The sequence below is a fragment of the Rhododendron vialii genome, chromosome 13a, assembly GCF_030253575.1.
Source record: "Rhododendron vialii isolate Sample 1 chromosome 13a, ASM3025357v1".
In the NCBI taxonomy this organism is placed as follows: Eukaryota; Viridiplantae; Streptophyta; class Magnoliopsida; order Ericales; family Ericaceae; genus Rhododendron; species Rhododendron vialii.
In genome coordinates, this window is record NC_080569.1 from 30,921,254 (window position 1) to 30,945,438 (window position 24,185).

The 24,185-nt window shown below is 38.4% G+C and overlaps 1 protein-coding gene across 4 annotated transcripts; it reads left to right on the plus strand.

The window, feature by feature from the left end:
- The first annotated feature begins 292 nt into the window (after positions 1-292).
- Positions 293-23,657, plus strand: LOC131312567 (rho GTPase-activating protein 7-like). Of its 4 annotated transcripts, none has more exons than XM_058340417.1 (22): positions 293-836; positions 2,474-2,510; positions 3,303-3,379; positions 5,825-5,895; positions 5,990-6,068; positions 6,200-6,344; positions 6,489-6,608; positions 7,158-7,235; positions 8,220-8,275; positions 8,377-8,446; positions 10,061-10,148; positions 11,960-12,203; positions 13,748-13,969; positions 15,846-16,193; positions 18,301-18,350; positions 19,054-19,114; positions 19,193-19,276; positions 20,560-20,673; positions 20,781-20,950; positions 21,508-21,577; positions 22,471-22,677; positions 23,091-23,657. In XM_058340417.1, exons 1-22 carry the CDS (start codon positions 783-785, stop codon positions 23,274-23,276), a joined length of 2,631 nt encoding a protein of 876 aa, XP_058196400.1. In that variant the 5' UTR covers positions 293-782; the 3' UTR covers positions 23,277-23,657. The 4 variants fall into 4 exon arrangements, with proteins under 4 accessions (XP_058196400.1, XP_058196401.1, XP_058196402.1 ...); XM_058340418.1 differs by having other exon boundaries at positions 15,858-16,193; XM_058340419.1 differs by lacking the exon at positions 22,471-22,677.
- Positions 23,658-24,185: the final 528 nt, after the last annotated feature.

A 24,185-nucleotide genomic window follows, 5' to 3' on the forward strand; every position in this document is an offset into this window, starting at 1 on the left:
CTGTGCAGGTCGGGTGACGGAGGCTCGAAACATCCTAATGCTATTTCATCTGGTTACTTATTTATGAATTTGCAATGCTTTTTCATTGGCTACCAAATGCAAAAAAATGAAGTAATAAAAACTAGTCAACGACAAGTCGACAATTCAAACGTGGGCACAAAATAAAACTTTCAATGTCAAATTGACTGTGTTTGGCCTTTTGGTGTTGGCTTGAAATTAGGAATTACGAGTATAATAGCAATGGACCCAAAACTTACCCAAGAAAAACTTTTGACACTGACGCCCACCCATCTCTCTCTCTCTCTCTCACGCCCACCCATCTCTCTCTTCCCAAATCCTTCACCGTCCGCATTCACAGCCCGAAATCAAGTAGGTGGAAAAGCAAAGGCTACTAAACAGAGCCATTTTCGTTCATACACTGCCAGTTGGACTCCCTACCTAATCAAAGGCAAGACTCTCTGAGATACCCAAAAAAAAAAAAAAAAATGAGGAAGAAAAAGAGTGTACAGAAAAATTATAGTACTAAAGTGAGATAGCTCTCTGTTAACCCATTTGGCTTCTTCTCCTTCTTCATCTAATCCATCCTCTTTTTCAAAACCCTAGCTTTTTCCCAAATCATTTTCTCACTCCAGCCGCCAGATCTCGGGCAGCCGCTTTTCGGATCGGTGTTTGATTTCAATGGACTCGGCTGGTTGAAATGCCTGGCGTTTCGGGGAGCACTTTCAGTTCAGTTGATTGTAGATTCAATGCTGGAGTTGCAGTAGTGGAATTAGGGTGTGAAAATGTCGGCTTCGCTGGCGGCATTCGACCGTCCCAGGATCGGAACTTCGAATACGGTATGTTGTTGTCACTTTTTTTTTTTAATTTTAATTTTTATGCTGATAAGTTTCTGTTTGCATGATGAGAAAAGAACGGAAAGAAAAGTGAAAATCCTCGGTGTAGTGAAACTTCTAGTAGTAGTAGTAGTTGAGTGTAAATCTTTGAAATCAAATGCCAAGTTCAATTTGATAGATACTAGGCGCCGGGCACATACGATGCTTGTGCAATTCATATTATGCAAGAGAGGGAAAGAGGAAAATCTTCAATTGAGAGTAATCTCCACTGAAATCTGAGATGTGAAAGTAGAGAGGAGGGGAGAAGAAAACCATGGTGGCAGTTTTTTTTTTCCTTCTAGTTCTTGGCAGCTTCTTTAAGCAAAATAAAGGGGTAGTTTAGGAAACTGAAATGTGAACCAGTCTCTAAACTGACGTTCACACCAAAAAGTGTTCCCGTTATAATAGATGGTAATAGATAAGCAGAATCCTTAGAAGCAAAGCAAATGGGAGGTGCATTGGTACTATATGACACGTAACCGTCACTAATAGAATTGGACATCCTATTCAATTACAACAGAGGACATAAGAATCATTAAGATACATCCTGAAAGTTTGAACTTTAAATTGCATGTCTCCAAGTATGTACAATGACCAAAACTTCCAAACTACCAAATGGAAGTGTACCACTTCTTATGTGCTTAACTATCTATGATGGGAGGCATGTCGTGTCAAAGACCAGTGTTAACACGTGACAGTCAGACAATCCTTAAAGCGTGCCCAGCGCTTCTTGTACATGGCTCTTATGAGAAAAATAAGATCCATCAATGGTACACCAACACTTGTCAACTTTTCGGCACCACTTCTTAGCCCATCCAAACACGTCTACATACCTTCCCAGAAATACCGTGCTACATTCTTCAGGACACAATATATGCACTCTAAACATGCTTTGAAACTTTTTTAGGATGAATCCATCATGTAATTGCTGCATTTGGCAATTGTTTGGCACTCAGAATCTAATTTGCTTTGATGATATCTAGTCTTTATGTATGAATATATGTCCTTTTCATTTAGTGTTATATAGTACATTTTTAACGCCTTTACATAAATATTCACATATATATGTTGATTGATAGATACAGATACAGGAACATAAATAATTAAATATACAGTTCAAACATTGGTAGAAAGATGAAATTTTAACATGTCCTTGGGCGTTTTGCGGCCTTCATTTTTTAGAAATTTCAACTTGTCAGCAATCAGCATGTCTATTGGTACGTAGTATAATTAAAAAATTTCTACGTACTGTAGGCCCTTAGTCCAGTAGAACGAAGAGCAAAATGCGGATTTGTCCGTAGTTCGAATTACAATTACTGTCTAGCTTCTGGAAATGTATTGGGAACTGTACTAAACCAACAGAAGTTAGCGTCCCTTGTAATTAGGTTCCTGTTCCACAGACCCAATTGTAATGTAAACTGCATGTTGACGGCTTTTACTGCACAATAATGCTTGTGTTATTTTGTTGGGGTTATTGTAAAGTAATACAAACTTTATTTTCCGCTGTTGTTCTATCCTTCTGTGCTTACTGTGGAAGTATTTTTTGCTTAACCATAATCAGGCATTTGTTTATTGTTCTTACCCTTTTAGATGATTGACAGGTTTTCAAGAGTGGGCCGCTTTTCATATCTTCAAAAGGTCAGTGGATTTCTTAGTTTTTCCTTTTGACTTATAGTTAGTTTGTTCCATGGTTTCTTGTTATGCTATGCTGGTTGTTATTTTGTTTACGGACTTGAACACACAACTCATACTTGGATAGAATGTGTGTACATCTAGTAGATGCTCTTACTCTTTATCTGCCACACTCCAGCTCCATTGCCCTGGATGATTTTGTAAATGGAAGAACAGGAAGTCACTTAAAGTTCATCCTCCAAGTTCTGTCTTTCTTCTCTTGGATGAATTCTTTTCTTATTAGTTCTATGACCAGTGACCACTGTGTTAGCTATTGTAGTTACTATAGCACAACGTATCAAATAAATGTATTGCTGAATCGCTGTAATGTAAGGTAACCAATGAGGTAGATCTTGTGGCTTCGCATCTTTATACTCCTCTTGGAGTCCCCTCAGATCTTTAAGTACTATCTGTGGCTGTGACTTCTCTTTCCCAAGAATAGCATGCAATGCTTTCGTCATATCACCCTTAACGATCTCCCAGGATTCTTGGAACATATCCCTATCATGATCAAAACTGCCTCTTGACATTCCCAACTCCTTAAAAGGTTCCTCCAACCATGCGGATTGTGGCTAATATTGGAGGGTAGTACTATATGTTCTCAAATGGTTCTTAACTGGTCACTGATTTTTGTCCCAGTTGCCAATTTTTTTGTACTTAGTTAGAACATGATAAGAATTTCACTATTTATTGTTCTGTGAAGCTTCTTAGACTTTGTTATGTGGGTTATGAATTTTTAGTGTTGTTACATTTCTGCAGGTTTAGGATGGAAGTCTTGGAAAAAGCGTTGGTTTATCCTTACACGTACTTCGTTGGTTTTTTTCAGAAATGATCCTGTTAGTACCACTCTTTGCCGTTTTTATTTTTAGCTACATCGATATGGCATCTCACTCTTTTGCTGTTTTCATTCATATGTCCTTACCTCCGCTGTTTGGAAAATGCAACTTGGACCCTGTAGCCATCGCTTTTTTTCTGTTTCTATTTGTACAATCAGTTGTATGAATCTATTGATAGTTTTGGTTGCCATTTTTTTTACTAATCACAGATCGAATTGACTTATGAACATGAATTAAGAAGTTTAAGATTCGGTCACATTCTTGGAGGAAAAGAGATGAATGTGCAAAATGATAATATGAACTATAATTTGAATTTACGAATTGGCGACAACAATGTATTATGTATTATCAAATTTGCTCGTGGATAAGGGGCTTGACATAGTTACAGTGCATTCTATTTAGTTCTATTTTGTACTTTGAGCTAAAGATTATGGTACGACTTTTATGATGCAACCCTTAGGGCATGATGTCGCGAAGTAACATATGTTGGTGAATCCGAGGTTGAACCATAAGGTATGAGTTGTGCCTGATGCAATAAATGGAAATAAATAAATTGAACTTGGAATCTTGGATGATATTAAGTGGTGGAGCCAAGATTTTTGACCCGGGGGAGGGGCTTAGTTGACAGTTATTTTTTTTTATCGAAATGTGAACTTATTATGTCATAAAGTTTTTTGTTTTCTAATACATTGCATTTGTACATGGAAATGATTCTAGCCTAATGCAATTAAAGTATACCAATCAAATTTTTTTTGGGCTACTTCAACTGTCACGTGCTTATTTTTTATTTATGAAAGAAATTGGAAAATGAGAATGTAAAATAACCCTTTTTTTGTCAAATCAAACCAAAATTATTAAGATTATAAGTAGCTATACACGAATAACTATCAATAATATTAAAAATCAGGTATATACAAAATAAAATTTTCAAAACTCGCGGGCTCGGAAGGCCGGGGCCGCCCGGACCCCAACATAGCTCCGCCATTGATGATATCAACAATTTGACAGGATGAAAAAATTGAATCAACCATGACGAGAAAATACCAAAGCATCAAGGGTCGTCCACCAATGTCTCTTGTAGTATGATTGATCCTGTTTTATGACTCGATTGAAAAACACATGAAGGGTGATCAGAGCAAATTATTAGATCCATTAATTCTTTTGATTGTACATAAATAAGTTATCACCACAGATCAATTGACTTTATTGATTGATCATCCCTAGCATTTGATCATCGGGAATTCTATGCTTCTAACTTGCCCAGAGGCTACAGTAGAACAAAATAAATCTACTATAGACGTTTCCTAATTCAAAAATGAGTCGATCCATTGACAATAATCACACCTTGGAAACCACAAAAGAATCAAAGAAACACAAATAAAGAATACAATGGTCGCCTCTATTCCTGGTACTAACATAAGCAACTAACTACATAAACGAGTGGAATTCTGAATTAATTGAAGTAAGCCAAATTTGGGATAATGGGCCTGTCCATATATGAATAGAAAGTGCTGAATTGAGTCCTTGGTCAACAATGATTAGGCGAGCCCCTTCTTTTCAATGCTGAACACATGTATTGGACTTGTTTTTGCTACTTTTCTTCTACACTTTAATCTATCTCTTCTAACTTTCTAAGCTTTATCCAACATCATTTCCAACTTCTTAAATATTGCCATAGATCAATTGTTTTCCCTACTTTTCTAGGAAAGACTAAATAAATTAACTAACTAGTAAGAATAAGTTTGAAAATTTAGATACTAAAAGTTCTAAAAATTTGACAAACATGATGTTGCATAATCACCTTGGCATTCTACAATCATGTACGGGACTTTCTCGTACATGACGATAAAATGCCAAGTGGATTTGGCAACAAGGATGTTTGTCAACAGGGCAGATTTACGAGGAAGTCCTGTACATGATGGTTAAATGCCAAGCAGATTTGGCAACAAAGATGTTTGTCAACAGGGCAGATAAGTTCTAAAAATGTGATGGTGGGCACAAGTGACAAGTTCAGTAGTAGTTTGAACTCTTGAAATAACCTTTTGATAATAAGAAGTGACACCACGCTGTGCCCTCATATGTGTCTCACTTGAGACACATGTGTCTTTCACGTGTCCTAGAAGGTTCCCCTTCGTAGAATGTCATTCAGACTATTGTGGTGTGCCCAAGTATCCCTGGCATGTCTTTGCCATGGCTATCCCACATGGATACGGCGACCACTTAGGCATATCGTGGCTTCATAGTGGACCATACGCATATGCACTTGTATACATATGCATACATATCAAATGAAAATCCAGACCTCAGTTGAAATGTGGGCATAATTGTAAATTTGATTTCTCAATCTGTGAGTCCTGTGGGGCACTCATCCCTGTCACATAGCATGTGTAAAATTTCAGATATAGTATTTTTTTGGAGATGCTAATTTTTCTACTTTTTATGCAGAGTGCGCTTCCCCAGAGAGGTGGTGAAGTTAATATAACTTTGGGGGGTATTGATTTGAACAATTCAGGGAGGTATGAATGATTACTGGTACCCTTTGGGAAGTGCTCACACACAGCTCATTTTGATTCGAGGCCAACCACCATTGCTTTCCTTTTAATATTGCAGCGTTGTTGTTCGAGAAGATAAAAAACTTTTAACTGTACTGTTTCCTGATGGACGTGATGGACGGGCATTTACACTCAAGGTGCGTCATTGGCTTACTGGTCCCCTCTCTCGCGTTTTTTAAAGCTGTGTACCCTTTCTTCTTTGAAGGTGCAATTTGATGTCTCCGGATCCCTAATCTATAGGAAGTTCTTTTTATTTTTCCCACTTCAGGCGGAGACGTCAGAGGACTTATATGAGTGGAAAACTGCCCTAGAGCATGCTCTTGCACAAGCGCCAAGTGCTGCCCTTGTGATGGGACACAATGGAATTTTCCGCAGTGATGCTAATGATCCAATTGAAGGGTCCTTTCATCAATGTTGGTGCATTTATATTATTGCAACTAATCTTACTTTTGTCATTTTCTACAATCTATTGTGCTAAATCTTTTCTTTTGTGTAGAGTAGTGAAAAGTTAACTTCCTTGCATACTAAATTTCTCTAGATATTTCAATATTGACCAGGGAGAGATAAGCGTGCTATTAAGTCTCTTGTGGTTGGACGACCAATTTTGCTGGCTCTGGAGGATATAGATGGAGGCCCATCGTTCCTTGAGAAAGCTCTTCAATTTCTTGAAAAATATGGTAAGGTCTATTATTGCAATTTTTTTGATCGCGAATTTGAGATTCTACTGAACCAAAACAGAGCCTTAAGTCCCAGTCAATTTGAGATTCAGTATAGAATATTATTTTTGCCTGCCTAGTTTTGTGGATCCTGAAGCATTGCGACCTACTAATTGACGGTCCTTTTCCTTCTTTCTTTCTTTCTTTTTTCATAGTTCCTTTGCAGCAATATCATGGATATTATGTTGATGGACTTAATATAATTCCCAAAAAGTGAACTAGTGGTCATGGGTGTGTGGCCCTCTGATTGGTTTTTAGTTTTGGTGTGTTTTGCAAAGTCTACAAGGAGTTCCTTTTGTTGCATTATTTGTGAAGTTTTAATATGGTGTGAATGTTTGTCTCTGCTGCATACATATCTAATCCAGTTATCATAGAAGCCTTATTTCTGAAGGAAAGTAGGAATCCAGCTATCAAATGAGAGATGCAAAATTAGATTCTATAGTGAAGTTTATCCTTGCGTTTACTATTTTTAGTTCGAGTTCATCTGATGCTACTCTATCTTTCCTGCAGGAACTACCGTAGAAGGAATTTTGAGACAGGCTGCAGATGTCGAGGAGGTTGATCGCAGAGTTCAAGAATATGAACAAGGTTGCTCTGCTTTCCTCGAAACAATTCCTTATCTTCTTCAGAAGCACCCGCACCCATTTCTTGTTCTAACTAGATAACTTTGTTCTTTTACAAGTTCTGAGAAATTTTTTTTACTCTCTGCACGGTTCTCTATAAGTTTCTCTATCTATCTCTCCACTCATTACATCAATTTTTTTTTCTCAAAACCAAACAACCATTTTTCCGCTTACTATTCCATTTTGGGAAGTCCCAAAATTTTTGCTTTCTTTGGGAAGTCAGAAAAAAGTGGGTAGATTTCCATAAACTTACCCTCATAAATGACTAGAAGTAATTTTAAAGGTAGAGAGTAAGGTATAATATTGAAAATCCAATCAAATTTTCTAAGGAGACGTGCATTAATTGCATGTCCCCTTATAAAGTTTCCTGTAATAGCAGACAAAATACGGCAGAGAGAGTACTACTTTTCTTAGGAAAACATGCTGCTTTTTACTGGCATAAGTGGCAAAGAGCTCGAGGTTGGCTTCTTTATACTGTACAGTTTTCTAGTTTCCTTGGCTGATTTTTATTCTTGATTTGTGATGGTAGAATCGATCAAATAGGCATATAAGGATCGCAACCGTATCCGAAAAGGAAAAGCAAAACCAAAAAAGTCCTTTACACCTTAACGCATGCCAAAAGGAAAGGCTTTACAAAATCCAAAATTGGTCAACACTCAGAGTCTGAACAATACAAAAAGCTTACAAATGCACATTTCAACCAATGCAAATGAACTTTCAATAGACATTTCATTCTTCTCCCCACTAGTGATCCATAAAATGTGTAAGGGAATCATCATCCATAACTATCGCCTCTCTTCTCGACTCTAGCTTCCTGCCAGCTGCAAAGGCACTCGGCTCCTCTTCATGCAAAGACCCATTGCGCTTTAGACTAAGAAGACATTTTTGGTTTCCTTATATTAGCCCCTGCTTCACTAACAATATGGGCTGGTCTTTTGTTTGTTTATAGGGAGGAACGAATTTGATCCCGATGAGGATGCTCATGTTGTTGGTGACTGCGTTAAGGTACTTGTTGGTACTTTGTTCAATCTTTCTTTGAATGTCATATAATGTCATATCCTTCATGGCACGTAGAATTGTGTTCACTTAAGCCATTTCATCTGCAGCATGTTCTTCGGGAGCTACCTTCATCTCCAGTTCCTGCATCCTGCTGCACTGCTTTATTGGAGGCCTATAGTAAGTCCATCTGTTGATATATCGCATAGAGTTGGTCTATATTAGGCATGCCATGTCTATGGATCTACTAAAATGTAGTTTTCTGCCACATTCCTCTGTTAACTCTTGGTGTGGTTCTGATGGTGGAATTCTTCATTTAATTGTGACATTGTGTTGTTTATGAATGCTTGTCTTTGTCTTGATGAAGGAATCTCATTGTTTCTGGAGTAACTTTTTCTTTTATCTTTTGACATTTGTCTTGGCTAGACTTGTTCAACTTTTGTGATGGTAGCTTGTACAATGTTTGCCTCATTCATAAATTACTCCATAATCTCTTTTCCTCTGTGCTCTAGTTCAGATTTGATGTATTGTTTACAGCAGCATTTAAAACCAGTTAACAATAGCCTATGATAAGCTTTACTTAAAGCATGTTGATTTCTTAGACACGGATACTCATATGATACACAACTATTTTCTAGAAAGTTAGGGACACGGAAATGGCGGGGGGCTGCCATTTGTTTTAATCATTGTTTGAATTCTGCATACCTGCATTGTAACCACAAAAAATCTAAGTTATGGCTCCCATCAGATGTGTTATCTACCGATGAATTATGCCCACATACATACAAAAAGTTTATATTTCATTTTTGGCCCTATACTTATGAAAATATGAGTATCTACCCCAAAAAATTTTAAAGTCACCCGCCATGTCCCATTTGTGTCCTTGCCGTAGTCCCTGTGTCTCAGGTGTGTCCCCGGTGTGTCCAGTCTTACAATAATATTAAAACTTAAATGGACACGCCACGTGGGGTGTCGCGTACATATTTTGGCGTATCTCCGGCGTATCACTTGTCTCTGCTTCTCTGGCACGGATACGGCAACCTCCGAGATGTGTCAGTACTTCATAGCAACAGATGTGAATTCCCATATACATACAAAGTTTTTTATTACGGTTTTGTCCAATACTTTTGAATTTATATCTAGCCAAGCATTTTATGGACCCATGCTTCATGGAAAACATGTGAATACAGTGATACGCCAAGAAAGGAACTTGTGCTTTATATTATTCCCCAAGATCAGATAGAAGCCTGTGTAACCAAACCACTTTACCAACGGCTTTAATCGTAAACTAAACAAACCTTATAGGCTGGTAAAGATATTCCCAAAAGGAGGGTAGCATTTGTATTTGGTAAACAGTTGTCCTTGTTATGGTAAACAAAATAACCCTGGAAAAGTGGACTCTTGACACAATATGCCTATTGGTAAACTAAAAAGACCACACAAATTAAGATTGCCAAACCTTTATTTAAGCCACCTTCTTCTTCAATGGTGATCGTAAAACTGTCAATCCACGATAAGGTTCACCTCATTCAGAAGTCCACTAAATTCTCGCACTTGATCTCCACTCCTCTTGACTGTGACCCAGTCAACATTTTCTGACCCAATAGCACTCTGCGAAGCTCCTCGCCTAGATCTCTGTGTTCCACGCCTCTTGGTGCGATGGCCATCCCTTGGCTGTTTGCACTTGTGTTTCGGTCCTATAACTCCACCTTCTTACTCTAACATGTGCTTAATGTGTTGAATGTTACTGTACTGTGTTCATTCGTAATTCTTGCTTTTGTTTTGTCTTGTTAGAAATGGATCGGAAGGATGCTCGTGTTAATGCCATGCGGTCTGCAATATTGGAGACATTTCCTGAACCAAACAGGCGCTTGTTACAGAGGTAATCTCTCTCTCTCTCTCCCTCTCAATATGCTACATTTGTACCTTTTTTCGGGTTCAGTTGCACTAATAATCTTTCTTACAACTTTTTGCGCATCCTTTCCTAGATAATTCCCAATGCCTTTCTTATTTAATTGTTCGAATATTTTTGCTCCTCTGTCGTTTATTGTGACAGAAAACATATGGTATTGCAGTTTAACCACTGCTGGACACTGATATAAGTTACTTGGGGACAAAATCTTTCAGCTTTTAATTTTGCCGGAGTTTACTAGCATGTAGAGGTTTATATGCATACGACTATGCCACATTGAGATGAGTATATGCCAAGTCATTTGAAGCCTTCGTTCAAAGTTGTGGTGGTTGTAGCCAACAATGTTAGTATTTCATGTATTTTTTTGGAAGAGTAGCGGGAAGGGGAGGAAAGAGTACCCTCTGAATGGAATAAGTAGAGGTGGCAAATGGGCAGGTTGAAATGGGCGGGTTGAATATGTGTCAATAGTAGGTGGGTTGGAATGGGTTGGGTCAAATATGGGTCGAGTCATACCCAACCCGAACCGGATTATTATTATTATTAGATTTGGCGAATTCTGATATAGTAGTGGAGAAAGACTTTTTGTTTCTTGGAGTTGAAGGGATTTTGTTTGGGGTTTTGTTTTTGTTTTTCTGTTTTTTCGTTCGGATCCCCCTTTGGAATTTTTCCTCTCCTTTTTCTGAACCGAATGGATGCATTTACGTTGAGTTCAACTTAAATTTTAAAACTTTTTGAAAGTTTTGTCCTTATTCAAAAAAAAAAATCGCGTTTGTTAATTTTACACCAAACTTTTGTGGATTATCGAGTTGTCCCGACGAGAGAAATCGGTAAAGTTACACAAATCTTTTGGGGAACATCCATTTTTAAGCTAAAACAATGCAAAAAGTGGCACTTTTTAGCTTAAAAGTGGATATTTCCCAAAATATTTGAGTAAAAGTAAAAAAAATTTAGGTTTTTCGACTCCTCTCATTGAGACGAATTAATAATCTACAAAAGTTTTGGCACAAAATTAACAAATGTGAAAAATTTAAATAAGGACAGAACTCATTTTTTTTGCACTTTCTGCTTAGTAGGAGTAGACAGGAAGGAGAGGAGAGAGCGAAGTGTAGCTGTCGAGGAAAATGATTCGGGGTTGCACGCGCATGTGAGATGAGAGAGAGGAACCAAACATCTGGGGAACAATAGGGCTCACGCGCCTTTTATGGAACCCACGCACCACGCTGTTTGACATGTGTCCCAATACATCAAGAATTGTAGCGTGATGCTAGGCTTTGGCCCAATTTTCCATGTGCCCACAGTGGGAACCCATTTTCAATCATTCATACGGTCTTTTAATCAAGCCCATATTGAACCTATTTTTAACCCATCTAAACCCATGTAAGTATGGGTTCAACCCATATTAACCCGTTATACAATATGGGCGGGTTGGGTTGGGTTATAAATGGGTGGATTTGGGCAGGTTGAAAAATGTGGGTTGGGATTGCCACCTCTAGGAATAAGGTTGGACTGGGTAGTGCGAAGGGAATGGACCATTAAATGGTTGGGAGGTAATCTCCCTTCTGAGGATAAGGTTGGACTTGGTATCAGACACATTGTGTATGTAGCCTTGCTTGGTTAAGGGTTATGGAGATTCCTTGATGTGTGCATTTTCTGTGTCTTAGTTCCAACCTTTTGGCAATTTAATTTTGAAAAAAAAAAAAATTATGTGTCACAGCGAAGTGAGTATACATTTGTTTCACCCTTCTATCCTACTGATTTTCTCACTTTATTTTCTTCAATAGAATTCTGAAGATGATGCACACAGTATCCATGCATGCATCTGAGAATAGAATGACCCAATCTGCTGTTGCTGCTTGTATGGCACCGTTGCTCTTACGTCCTCTTTTAGCCGGTGAATGTGAGTTGGAGGATGATTTTGATACTAACGGTGACAATTCTGCCCAACTTCTTGCTGCTGCAAATGCTGCTAATAATGCTCAAGCCATAATCACTACACTTCTGGAGGAGTATGACAACATTTTTGATGTAAGTTACTCTCAATGCGATTTGTTGTTTTTGGTTAATCTAGGTTTAGTTGACGCACTAGTGTAAGTATTTGGATTATGAGGCACCTTTGAACTTATTTCCAGAGTGATTCCACTATTCTTCTTGCATCAGCTTAAGCTTTTGGGCAAGTGTTCTTAGAGGTCTTGTGCTCAAGTCTCTGAGGTTGCATTTGTTGTCCGTTTGCGTTCTTACTCCTCTACATCTACACTATGGATGTTTGCATGTCCATGTGCAAAACGGGGTTGCTCGCGAGGGTGGTTGTTGGATAGCTTGATATTTTATTGCTGGACTGATTTCTAAAAACTTTTGAGCTTTTTGGACAATTGGTGACGTAACATCAATATTGGGAATTAGTTGATACCATGCTACTAGATAATAATGTTCGATGATGTCGTCGTTTTTAAAATGGTTACTCCCCTGTTTGTAGGGCTGCAACCGAGCTGAGCCGAGCTTCAAGGTGTTCAGGCTCGGCTCGTCAGAAATAAGGTCAGCTCAAGCTCGGCTCAAGCTTGTTACGAGCTACACAATCTTGGCTCGAGCTCGACTCGAGAAGTAACTGAGCAGCTCGAGCTCTGCTCACTCTAACTCGGTTAGCAAAATCATGCGCAAGTGGCGTGTGAAGTTGTAGAGGATTTGGTTCTTGTTTGAAAGGAAATCTGCTTTGTCATGTGGGAAAACCAAGGGATGTGGGACTAAAGAAACTTGCCTTTTGCTTGAATTCCATTTGTCCGAATCCCACATCGGAAGTTCAATAACTCAGAAGGCATCCACCTGGTTTATAAAACCATCTTTGAAACCTTAGCCAGCCAACTTACTTTAGTGGTTAAAAAAAATATTATGGTTATTATATTATTACAAGTATAATATAATGGTTAATAATATATATTTATATTTATATTGGCTCACGAGCCGACTCGAGCCGAGCTTATCCTAGTTCGAGCTCGTCTCATTTTATAAACGAGCTGAAAAAATTGGCTCGAGCTAGTTCGTTTAACTCTCCAGTTGAGCTTGAACGAGCCACTAACGAGCCGAGCCAACAGCTGCTCACGAGCGGCTCTGTTCGTTTGCAGCCCTACCTGTTTGTTCTTCTCTTAATTTAGGATATTCGTTTGTGACCATACTAATATCTTTTTGAATGGAGGTTTTTTGTATGCATTATTCTCATTTTCTTCATTTATGTTCCGTCCAATTGGGTATTAAAACTTTGTTATCTTTTGTGTTTTTCTCTTTTACAATAGGGATTAGAATTATTTCCTTCGCAGTTTAGGTTTTTTTTCCTTTTCATTGCTGTTTATGGTTAATAGAATCTTGCTATTGCTTGCTTTGATCTATAATCTAAGTCCACCCTATTATTGACCTTTTCACTTTTTTATAGCGAGCCTTTGCCAAATTCGATTGGATAATTTTGTTGCATTGTAACATGCTTGTATTTTTTGTAGTTTATCATTTTACCTTTTTTTTTGGCAAGTATCATGTACTTTTCAATGTTTGTGCTTATTAGTGTTGTTTTTCTTCTGTAACAGGATGAGAATCTACATAGGTGCTCTATTTCAGCTGATTCTCGAATTGAAAATAGTGGGAGTGAAGATACAACTGATGATGAAAATTTGGATATCAAGGACAATGGTTTCCACGATGCAGAAAATGAAGTAGATCCGGATAGCGATGATGATCCTGAACGTGTGCTCAGTGGAAAAATGAGTGAAAGCAGTGGTTATGCTGGCAGTGACCTTTATAACTATAAGGTTCTGTCTCTGTCTCTCTCTCTCCATTTGCCTGTGCTTGTATTGGTTAAGTTTTTCCAACATGTTATCTTGCAGCGAGAAGTAAAATTGTATGGTTTTCCACCCACGGATAGTCAGCAATCTGGATAGGTTGAGACAACGTTTCTTTTTTACTCTGCTGAACCTGAACAGCCTAAACAAAAGTAGAGTACTGGACGGCAGTCTAGTTTCATTTACATGATCATGGCCACTAACACGTAGAGGAACAACTTTCTGAGTCAGCAAACTTGTTAGTCACTGTCAGTCATCAGAGCTAGAATCGAAAATTGGTTTTTGTTCAGTAATTAATTCTGCTGATGGTGAAGTTACTTTTTATTCTGCACATAACCTATTGCTCCTGAGTCTGTTGCTCTTATCTCTTTATTTGATGCCGAGGGTTCTCTTGAGGTTATATTTCTTGTTGTTTATCTCATGTCCCTTGACATTCCTTTTCTGATCTTTAGTAATTCTCTCAAGGTTGTTTTTTAGTACTTAAAGTTTCAAAGGCATTGCACCAGCCTTTGCTTCATGCTTCTTCCCCATTAAGTATTTCCCTTTGGCATCTAATGAGGATATCTCTTCAATTCTATGAAAGGTACCAAGAGCTTGGTTTATTCATTTGTAAGTGTTGCAATAATGGCACATAGTGACCACTAGTTTTGTGGTTAAAACTCATTCTACTAGCTTTAGGGGTTGGGTTCAAATATGAGGGCAGGTACTTTGTGAGGATAATTGCAAAGGTTAGTTTTATAATCAATCTTCCCCTCCTAGACCCCCATTAATGGGGACTAAGCTATGTGTACTTTGTATGTGCGCAGGTGCTCAGTTAGTTGATCTATTAACTATTTTTCTTGTTGAGCTCTGAAATCATTGGTCACATCTGTTTTCTCTCTATGCACTTCATTGTCCTATGTTGGATTAAACACATAGAAATAACACCAGTAAAAGTGGAAAAGAAAGAAAGCACCATACAAATCTATAGTTAGCAGCAAGAACATCAAGGTTAAACAAAATCATAAGTTATTAGAGGGAGGTATGTTTAAAGGGAAAAAGTAGAGAAAACAGGGATAAGAGAAAATGAAATTGAACGCAGTTCATGGGGAGGGGCAAGAAGACATGTTTCATCAAGCATAGGGTTTACAATAATTAGGAATGCACACTTAAATGTCATTGGTACACATGTGGGCAATAACTTTGACTGGGTTTGGGATGTCTAACAATCCAAGCTTTTTGGCGTTTTGCTAAAAAGTCCAAGGTGTGTTGTTATGTTGTTTGGGCTGGCATATATATATATATTTGCTATTTGGCTTTTTGTACAAGAAGTAGACCTAAAAAGGCTAAGCTTTCGGACCAAAAGCTGGAACTTTTGGGTTATTTTAGCCAAAATGCCAATGTTTTAGAATGCCAAACACAGGCTTACCAAACAAATCATCTCTGGCAAACAAAGTGGCAGCATGAGTAGGTAATGGCAGATATGGGGCTTTACTACATTAATTGTGGCTCGGCGCTTTATATACTTGTATTGTCAACAGCTTTGCTGGCTTGAATAGGTGCTACATTAAAGGCACACAACATTTGCATGGGTTTTTTAGAGCTTTAGGGAAGATTTGGGTGGGTCTGTAGTTTCATGTTCTTCACAGGGGTACTTTGGAAATAAGAAAGTATAGGAAGCACTATAGTTGCATCCATCTTTTGTGGTAGAGTAGACATATTATGATGCTTTTGGCATATTGAATCAAGGAAATGCAATATATAGTTTGCATTGTGTACTTATATCTTGGAATGTTTCTATTGTCCTTCGTTATTTGACCATTTGACTTGGCCCTACATTGTTATTTTCTCATTATTGTGGGTATAGCGGTCTACACAGGGTTTTGGAGGTGATGATTCACATGGTGGACTCATGAATAATCTCGTATCAACCACAAAAGCCAATCAATCTGTAGATTCTTCATCACAAAGAGAGTCAAACATCCAATTTAACGAGCGACAAGGTCAACAGAAACCAAGTGAAAATGAGGTGGACAGTCTTAGTATTTTACATGCTAGTGAGTCTCATCGATCAATGGGGGAGATACTTTCTTCAATGGATCAAGGGCAACCTCAATCTGTAGTTGGAGCTGAATCATGTGTTGAGAAGTCAATGAACAGACTTACAAGCCCCACCCAAAATGTTAAGCGCTCAACATTTTGGGGTAGAAACAATGTGAGTCATTCCCTGCCCGTCAATGCTTCATTGCATTTTGTACTGTGTAATTAATGTACTCTAAACATCCTTTGTTGGTTTTTGTTTCTTCTTAATTAAGAGATGATCTGTCAAAAAAACAAACTTTAGGAAGAAGTGATGAGCTTTATTTTTATCCTTGAAATTATTTTCTTATATTATGACTTGACAGCACGCTTTTTACCCGTGTATCCATGCTTAAAATTTTATTGCAAGTAATTGGATGTATATGCCACTTGGCATGTCCCATACGGAGTCCGGCATGCCCCCGGTGTGTCCGACACAGATACAGTGACCACTTAGGATGTTGGTGCTTCATAGCCTACCTCTCTTTGTAATCATGAGTTGAACTGTTTTTCGTTTCAGGGAGTTATCACTGTGAGCCATTGTCTTTGGGCCAATATTACGTTGACGACTCCCAACTTCAAAATTCGAAACTTATACCCCTGAACTCACTAGTAAAGTGCAAAAGTTATAACTTGTTATTACTTCCAAGTGCAGTTTTTCCCAGCTAAATACATTTTGGAGTTATGAAATTGGCCTTTCACTCAATTCATCACCGCCCCTTTCCTCAATTCCACCATCATCACCCATGTTTTTACTCCTGCACAATGACCACCAATACTCCCCCGTCTACCTTTTCCTCACCCCTATCCGTACCACCCAACCCCATCTACTGCACCCTCTCTCTCTCTCTCTCTCTCTCCACAGTAGTTGTCTTCCTTTCTTTTCCCCAAGCCCCCTGTCGTTGCACAACACTTGAGTCAACACTGCCATGTCACTACAAAACGCTTCTCGCTGGTGTTGCCAGATCTCACCCCACCTTTTCATTTGTGCCAAGGGAACATTGTTGTTGACAACTTTTAAGAAAATTGTTTTTTTTTTTGCCCCACCTGTCCCAAAAGTATGATACTCTATGCATATTGTATCCCACCTATTTCCACAAAAAAGGGATAACATCTGGATACTAAATTTGCATATCTGATGCAAATCATGCCATAAGTGGTTTTTCTATCCCGTGCTTCATAGTTGAAAATCAACTAACAAACAAATAATGTGGGTTGGTCATTTTGCATGGGAAATAGCTGTGGCTCCCAGAGAGAGAGAGACCACAGTCAGCCTGAGGGAATGATTCGATTTCGATGATTGTAGATCGTTTGACCAAGAGGCCAGTGCATTTCTTGCCGATCAAGACAATCCATTTAATGGATTATGTTGCTATTCTCTACATAAGACAATCCAAAATAAGAGCGGAGGGACCAAGCTAGAATTGATCTTGCAATCGCGTCGACCTAATACATTGCAAATCAAACATCTAAGATCAGTTGCTCAACAAAGGCTCAAGTGTGGAAACTAGATCTGACTAGTTTGAGAATCTGAGTCTCGGACTCTTAGTTTGGTGACTATGAGAAGGAGACTCAAAATGCCCATAGTACCCATTAAACGCAAAATCAAGGTTTAACCTTGACTTCAGTTATGAGACTTGTCTTGTTTGCAACGTAATTTAGTCAGTAGAGCGACTCAGGGTTGAACTACCTTACTAGGTTGCTTAGTTGACACTTGTAATTTCATCACTAGGGTTGGTGTGATCGTCAGTTTGGGGATAGGTTATTCAAATAGTGATTTGTCTGAGTTCGGGGATACCAGAAGTCACCAAGTAATTCAAGGGAAGATCTGATCAATCTTTTTTGTTCCCATTTTGTTCCAATGTATAAGCCCAAAATATCTCATTTATACCTGTTCATTACCTTACTTTGCATCATCGCTGACATGCACCAGGTTCATAGATTTGGCAATGCAAAGTATAAGAATGCACAACACAACTGGATTGCATGATGCTTTTGACCTTAGTTTTAGTATAATGGTGATGGTAATGTAATTTAAAGGTAACGTACTTGGGTCCAGTTCTCGTGAACTTTACAATCAATGAAGCTACATTTAAATGAAGGAAATGTAGGAGTGCGTTTCCAACTTGTGCAACTTCACCTGTCAAGTTAAATTAATTATGGGGTTTCTCTTTCTAGTTTTCCATCTTCAAATAGAAACTGTTGGAAACCTAACATTGTTCCGCTTGTTTCCTACCTTACAGGCCAGAAAGACACCATCCATGGAATCAGTTGATTCTTCTGGAGAGGAAGAGTAAGATGTTCACAAATTTCCTTTTTCCATTGCTCTGAAGTTCTTGACACGATTGTTGGTGGCTCATTTATAGCACAATTGATTGTTATCTGAGAAATGTTTATGCCATTGCTCTTGAATGGATGCAATATGCCTTTTTTCTTTCTTGGGACTCCCAGTTTTGTCAAACAAATTGTTTTTACCTTTTCTATTCTGGTACCGATGGTCAAGGAACTCTTTTTGCGATAAAGAACACTTCTATTTTCATGCATATCCATTGTAGTATTCATGTGAGGTGACTCCATGGTTCAGACAAAACCAAGGAGATATATTGTGGATACTACTTTGTTTTAAGTTGTTGAACCAGCTGCAGAAGATCCCAGTTATGATTGAGGGATGTATTGTACGTTGCAGTTGCTCTCATCTGGAGGAAGACTAGAATAGCCACTTAAATAAAAATTTTCTTAGTTTGGGCTTTCCGAAGGCATACTGAGCACAAAAGTTTCTTTTCCAGATTAGAATCTTTTCAGTTATATCCACCAATATCTTTAGTCCATTTTCATTTTCATTTTTTTGCTCCTATCTGTCATGGACGATTCACTGGAAGATGTTATGCAATATTGGACACAAGTTCATAGTCTTAGATTTTCTTAACTCTGGTACATGATTTGTGTGTGTGTGTGTGTATACCTGTTGACACACAAAGTTGATGACTTGTTTGTAGACTGGCTATCCAAAGGCTTGAGATTACAAAGAATGACTTGCGAAACAGGATTGCGAAGGAGGTAATACATTCTTTCAGTGCAACAGCCTTTTGAGCTGTTAGCATTTTCACTAATACATTTTGCTTTCACCTGTGTTAGGCTAGAGGAAATGCAATTTTACAGGCTAGCTTGGAGAGAAGGAAGCAAGCTTTGCATGAGCGTCGCTTGGCGCTTGAACTAGATGTATGACCTTTTACCCATTAGATGTTGCGATATCTATATTAACTGTTTCCCATAAAAGTGATGTGCGTACTGTATTTTATCCCATGCATTTCCAATGTTACTCAAACATGTTGAATTGGGCATAAGCTTTAGGTTTGGGCCTTTATGGGAATATTCTGATTTGAACTCCATTGTCCCTACTCCCTGGGACTTTGTTTTGCGCTTTATGTTGACCTTTTCTGGTGCTACTTGGAGATAATCCAGAATGGGGAAGATACTACAACTGTTGAATAGCCAAAAACTTCAGAACTGTGTACACAATCATTTGATTGGGAAACCCCCGCCCCTTCCCTAGCCCCAAAACCTCAAATAAACCTGGAAGATGCCCCTTTAAACTAAAGGGCCAAGCTCAATAAAGTTCATACAGGGAAAACAATTTGGTTGGCCCCTATGTCATGTAGAAGATGTTTTGGTTGGAATACAAGTTCCCTCCCTCCCTCCCTCTCTCTCTCTCTCTCTCTCACACACACACGCGCGCGCGCGCGCGCATGCACTAACACACGCGCTCGTGCATCCAGACACATGCACAAACACACAATAATGTAAGAGTCGTTCACCCTGTCAGTATCTTTGGTATCCACTTTAGAGCATGTTATTCTGCTAAGGAAAATAAATAGTTCTTCCTGTTGGAAGTGTTCCATTGAACATTTAGCATTTATGATTTTCAGAAGTGACAGGACAGCCGACAGAATTGGTTTTTCTTTTAAGAAGACCTTAGCATTCAGGCTAACCAGAGCATTTTGCCAAAATAATGAGCTTACATAGGCCATGAGTTGATTTTTGTAATTTGGGGTAAAATTGCCGGCATCACCTCTTTTTGTAGGTTTGTTATTGACTTAACGTAATGTTACCATAAGGGTGATCTCTCATTGTACACTCCGCCAAAGTGAGGCATTTTGATGATAACCTTTGACGAAGGATGGTGAGTTCTTGTAGTTGTCAGAAACTTCAGGGGACTATTGGCAAATCATGTATGGTTGAGTGTAAAATCACAAGTCTATCTATTCAGTTACACTGTAGGGATGTGTAGGTGTCTCTAGTGTTCCTGAATTCTTACAAAATTACAAATATGTGGATTTGGTCTATTGTTTTATGTATTTAGACTTTATAACAGGTAGACATAGGCGAGGATGTGGTTCTTTTTTCTGTAAAACATAATACGATGGAGTAGAAAGAGGGGGTTGACTTTTTTTGTTAATGGTTTGAACGTCTTTGTTTAGTTCTGCGTGATTGTTATTTTATAGGTTTCAAGACTGCAAGAGCAGCTGCAAGCTGAGAGGGATCTGCGTGCAGCTTTGGAGGTTGGGTTGAGCATGTCTTCTGGACAGTTTCCAAGCTCTCGTGGCATGGATTCCAAGGTATGATTTGTAACAATATAGTTCAGTTTTGTTTTTCTCTGCTTTTTCAGTTGTGTTCATTCATTGATCTGTGTAACCCGTCCTCACAAGTTTTCTCTAATGTGAAGACAAGGGCTGAGCTTGAGGAGATTGCTCTTGCTGAAGCAGATGTTGCCAGGTTGAAGCAGAAAGTGGCAGAACTCCACCATCAACTTAATCAGCAACGTCAGCATCACTATGGCTCCTTGTCTGATTCATGCGATCACTATGAACATGTCCAAAATCATAACTCTCAACAGTGAGTTGGGAAACTTTTAACTTGTATAAATATTTATGATTCATGTAGTTATTGTAGGTCTTTTCCATTATCCCGTCCACAAAATTTCCTCTTACCACTAATTAAATCCAGAAGCTGGATTTTGCTATAATTTACACTAACAATCTTTGCTTACGACCACTTAAGCAGAAAAATCTTTTTAGTTAGTTTATTGAGGAGCTTTTTTGCATCATTGAGATGAGTGCTTTAGTGACTTCCATTATTTGGTGTTACAAATACTTTGTACCAGTTAAATATGTAATTTGAAAGAAACAATTAAGAGAAAAATACAAAAAGTTACTTGGTCGGCCTTGATGGCCTATATCCATGTGAGCAACCGAATAGCACTTTTTTTTACTCTTGTTACTCCAACCATACAATCATTAATAGAACTATGGATAAAGTCCTATGCATATGACTACACACACCCACACATTTATACGTTTGTAGATATGCATAAATGCAATTGTGTGTGAGTGTACATATATGTATCTGTATTCTGTAGTGTTCTCAAAGGGTTCAAATTTTAACTCCGGCAGGAAATATTTTCAGCAAGACTTTGATTCAACCCTTGCTTTTGTCAACCACGAAAGGAGACAAAGAACTGAGGTACTTGCCTTCAGATTTTTCTGGTATATTTTTTTTCCTGATTTGTTGATTTGGATTTTCGTATAGAGTTGTCAACTAAGGAGATACGAAGTGTTTTGTAAGTTGGCTCAAATCAAACCTCCCATCCCCCGAAAGATCTTTAAAAATATGAAACTTGAAAACTGAAGCTGTCATGCTTTTATGGTGTTGTTTCGTATCGCACTAAATGTTGTCCTCATTGAAGGGTCGCTTTCTCCGTCAGTTAGATTTGAACATCTTGTTCCAGCCTATTATAGCGTCGGACTGCTAGGTTCGTTTGGCCTCAGCGTAAGGTCTGTTAGATTTTCTTAATTGAGGATGTAATCTGCCCCTCGATATTAGTTCAGCATTTTTGCACGAATCCCCAGGCTAAACTGATCTCAACTATGGCTTTCTTTTCTTTATCCCCAACCGCTATCCTTGTATTCTTATCAAATCGGGTCCATCACATACATGCCATGCACACTATTGTCAAACTGATTGGGTACCTATGAGGCATGGACAAATGCCTAATCGAGAGGTAACGGTGCCCAGAGTGGGTAGGATCTGCACTTGTGCTGGACATCATGAGTCATGGCATGTCTCTGACAGTGACAGGCACTTTTGTGTTCTTTTCTTGTTCTTTTTCTCCTGCCATGTCCGACACGTGTCCCTTCTTTGGACGTTTCCTGGATACAAGAGTGTCCAAAGAGTTATATTCATTCCAACTCAGCATATTGAACGTATAACTTATTTGCGTAACCAGGTGTGGAGTATCCGACTTGGGTACTATACAAGTTTAGAAGAGCCCACGTACCCATTATTTCCATTCTTGGGTGACTGGGTCTCACTTCCATTTATCTTATCTATATCTATCCGTGCATGTTTTGCTGAAGGAGAGTACTTTGGGTGCGGAGTTGAGGAATATAAAAGGACAAGTGTTAGCACCTGGCGGTAATAGTAGGCAGCCTGCTCGGAAGCACTTGATAGACTCACCAAGCTTCAGTGATTCTAAAAGTACTGAGGCATCAACAAGTTTATCTATGGATGAGCTTTGTGCTGTTGATTCTGCCTCCATGCCTTCCACTTCAAGGGTAACAGAAGTAAGGCTTTTGTGAATAACATGCTGAAGTTCCAACTTAATAAAGTATTTGTGATTAAAATATAAGTTTTGAAACAAAACCTGAAGCATAATTATGAGTTGGGTACTCATCTTTCTCATTTAGATTTCTCTGACCTAGTTTTGTTGTGAAGAACTGAAAACCAATGCCCTTTATAGTTGGTTATTGAAAGTGATTCTGAAATTTCAGCAGTTGAGATCACATTTGTGTTTACTTCTTTATCATCATTTGAGCCCGCTCTTTTTCTTGTTTGGAATTATTCCTCTTTTTTAAGCGAAGAAAACAAGAAAAATTTATGCCTCAACTGGTCATTTGATTTATGAAAGCACCGGCTATCTCAATAACGTCTATATCGTGGTTATATTCATATCTTGAAATTGTATCAACGGTTTCAGGTGTTGGATTATCCTAGACATCCATCAGCAGCATCCTCCACTTTGGTTGAATTGACATCACGTCTCGACTTCTTTAAGGAGCGACGCTCGCAGCTCATGGAACAACTTCACAACCTCGATTTGAACTATGGGACGTCATCTTCACAAGATTTTGCATATAAACCGCCATCTCCTCCTTGGAACTGACTGTCGATGATGCTTCTTAAGCCAGTTGAGTAGCCGAATTCTTGCCATTTGTACATTCCTGAACTTGAGCTCATGTAGTTGTGTGCCTATAGTCCCATGTTCGCATAGTTTCCCTTTTTCCATTTGAAATTTCTTCCTTTGGTCCTATGTTAGATGGAGTTGTGTTCCGTCTTTGTTTATTTATTTCTTCCATTTACTCTTGCCACGGTTTTTGTTACCATAGATTTTCGATTTTTTTCTCGTATGTAAAATAGCGGTGAGGGTTTTGGTTGGACAAACAACTCACCTGGAACATGTTTCTTCTTTGTCAAGAGAGAATATGCTATCTGTAATATAAACTATCCTTTCTCTTGGTAATTAATATAAATTCCACTGTGTGCAGAATGGTAGTATCATTTCCATTTGAGGTATTTTGAAGTTTGACTTCTGGAAATAATTACTTGTCTATTACCTTGAACTCTTTCAGGTGTTTTGGTTTTCGGGTGAACTTCTGGTGTAATCTGTTATTACGTTTCTATACATCTATTGTATTTAATTCCCCTGCTAGCATCTCCAATCCTGACCCATCTCCCTATCCAAACTCAAATTTGGGTAAAAACACTTAAAACTCATCTCCCATGCCATACCCATTTTTCCACCTATTTTCAGATTTACCCTTTTTCTTACCCAAATTTGGGGAGACCAAACCCCATATTCTTTGACCAAAAAAAAAAAAACATATTCATTTTTCTCAACACCTTTTTTCACTTCTTAATATCTACGAATGTGCCATTTTGATTCAAGTTTTGGAGGGACAGCCAAAAAAACACTAGATTTGGGTTAAAAAAGAAGGTATGGCATTGGAGAAAATATCTCAAATAGAGCTTTTGACCAATATTTTTATCCAAATTTGGGTTGAATAATGGGTAA

Bases quoted from the DNA above. Each gene is read 5' to 3' on its own strand.
- LOC131312567 (XM_058340417.1), top strand. From the start codon at position 783: ATGTCGGCTTCGCTGGCGGCATTCGACCGTCCCAGGATCGGAACTTCG. The intron at 13,970-15,845 runs GTTCTGTCTCTG...TTGTGGGTATAG, and splicing joins GTGACCTTTATAACTATAAG to CGGTCTACACAGGGTTTTGG. The intron at 20,674-20,780 runs GTATGATTTGTA...TCTAATGTGAAG, and splicing joins CTCGTGGCATGGATTCCAAG to ACAAGGGCTGAGCTTGAGGA.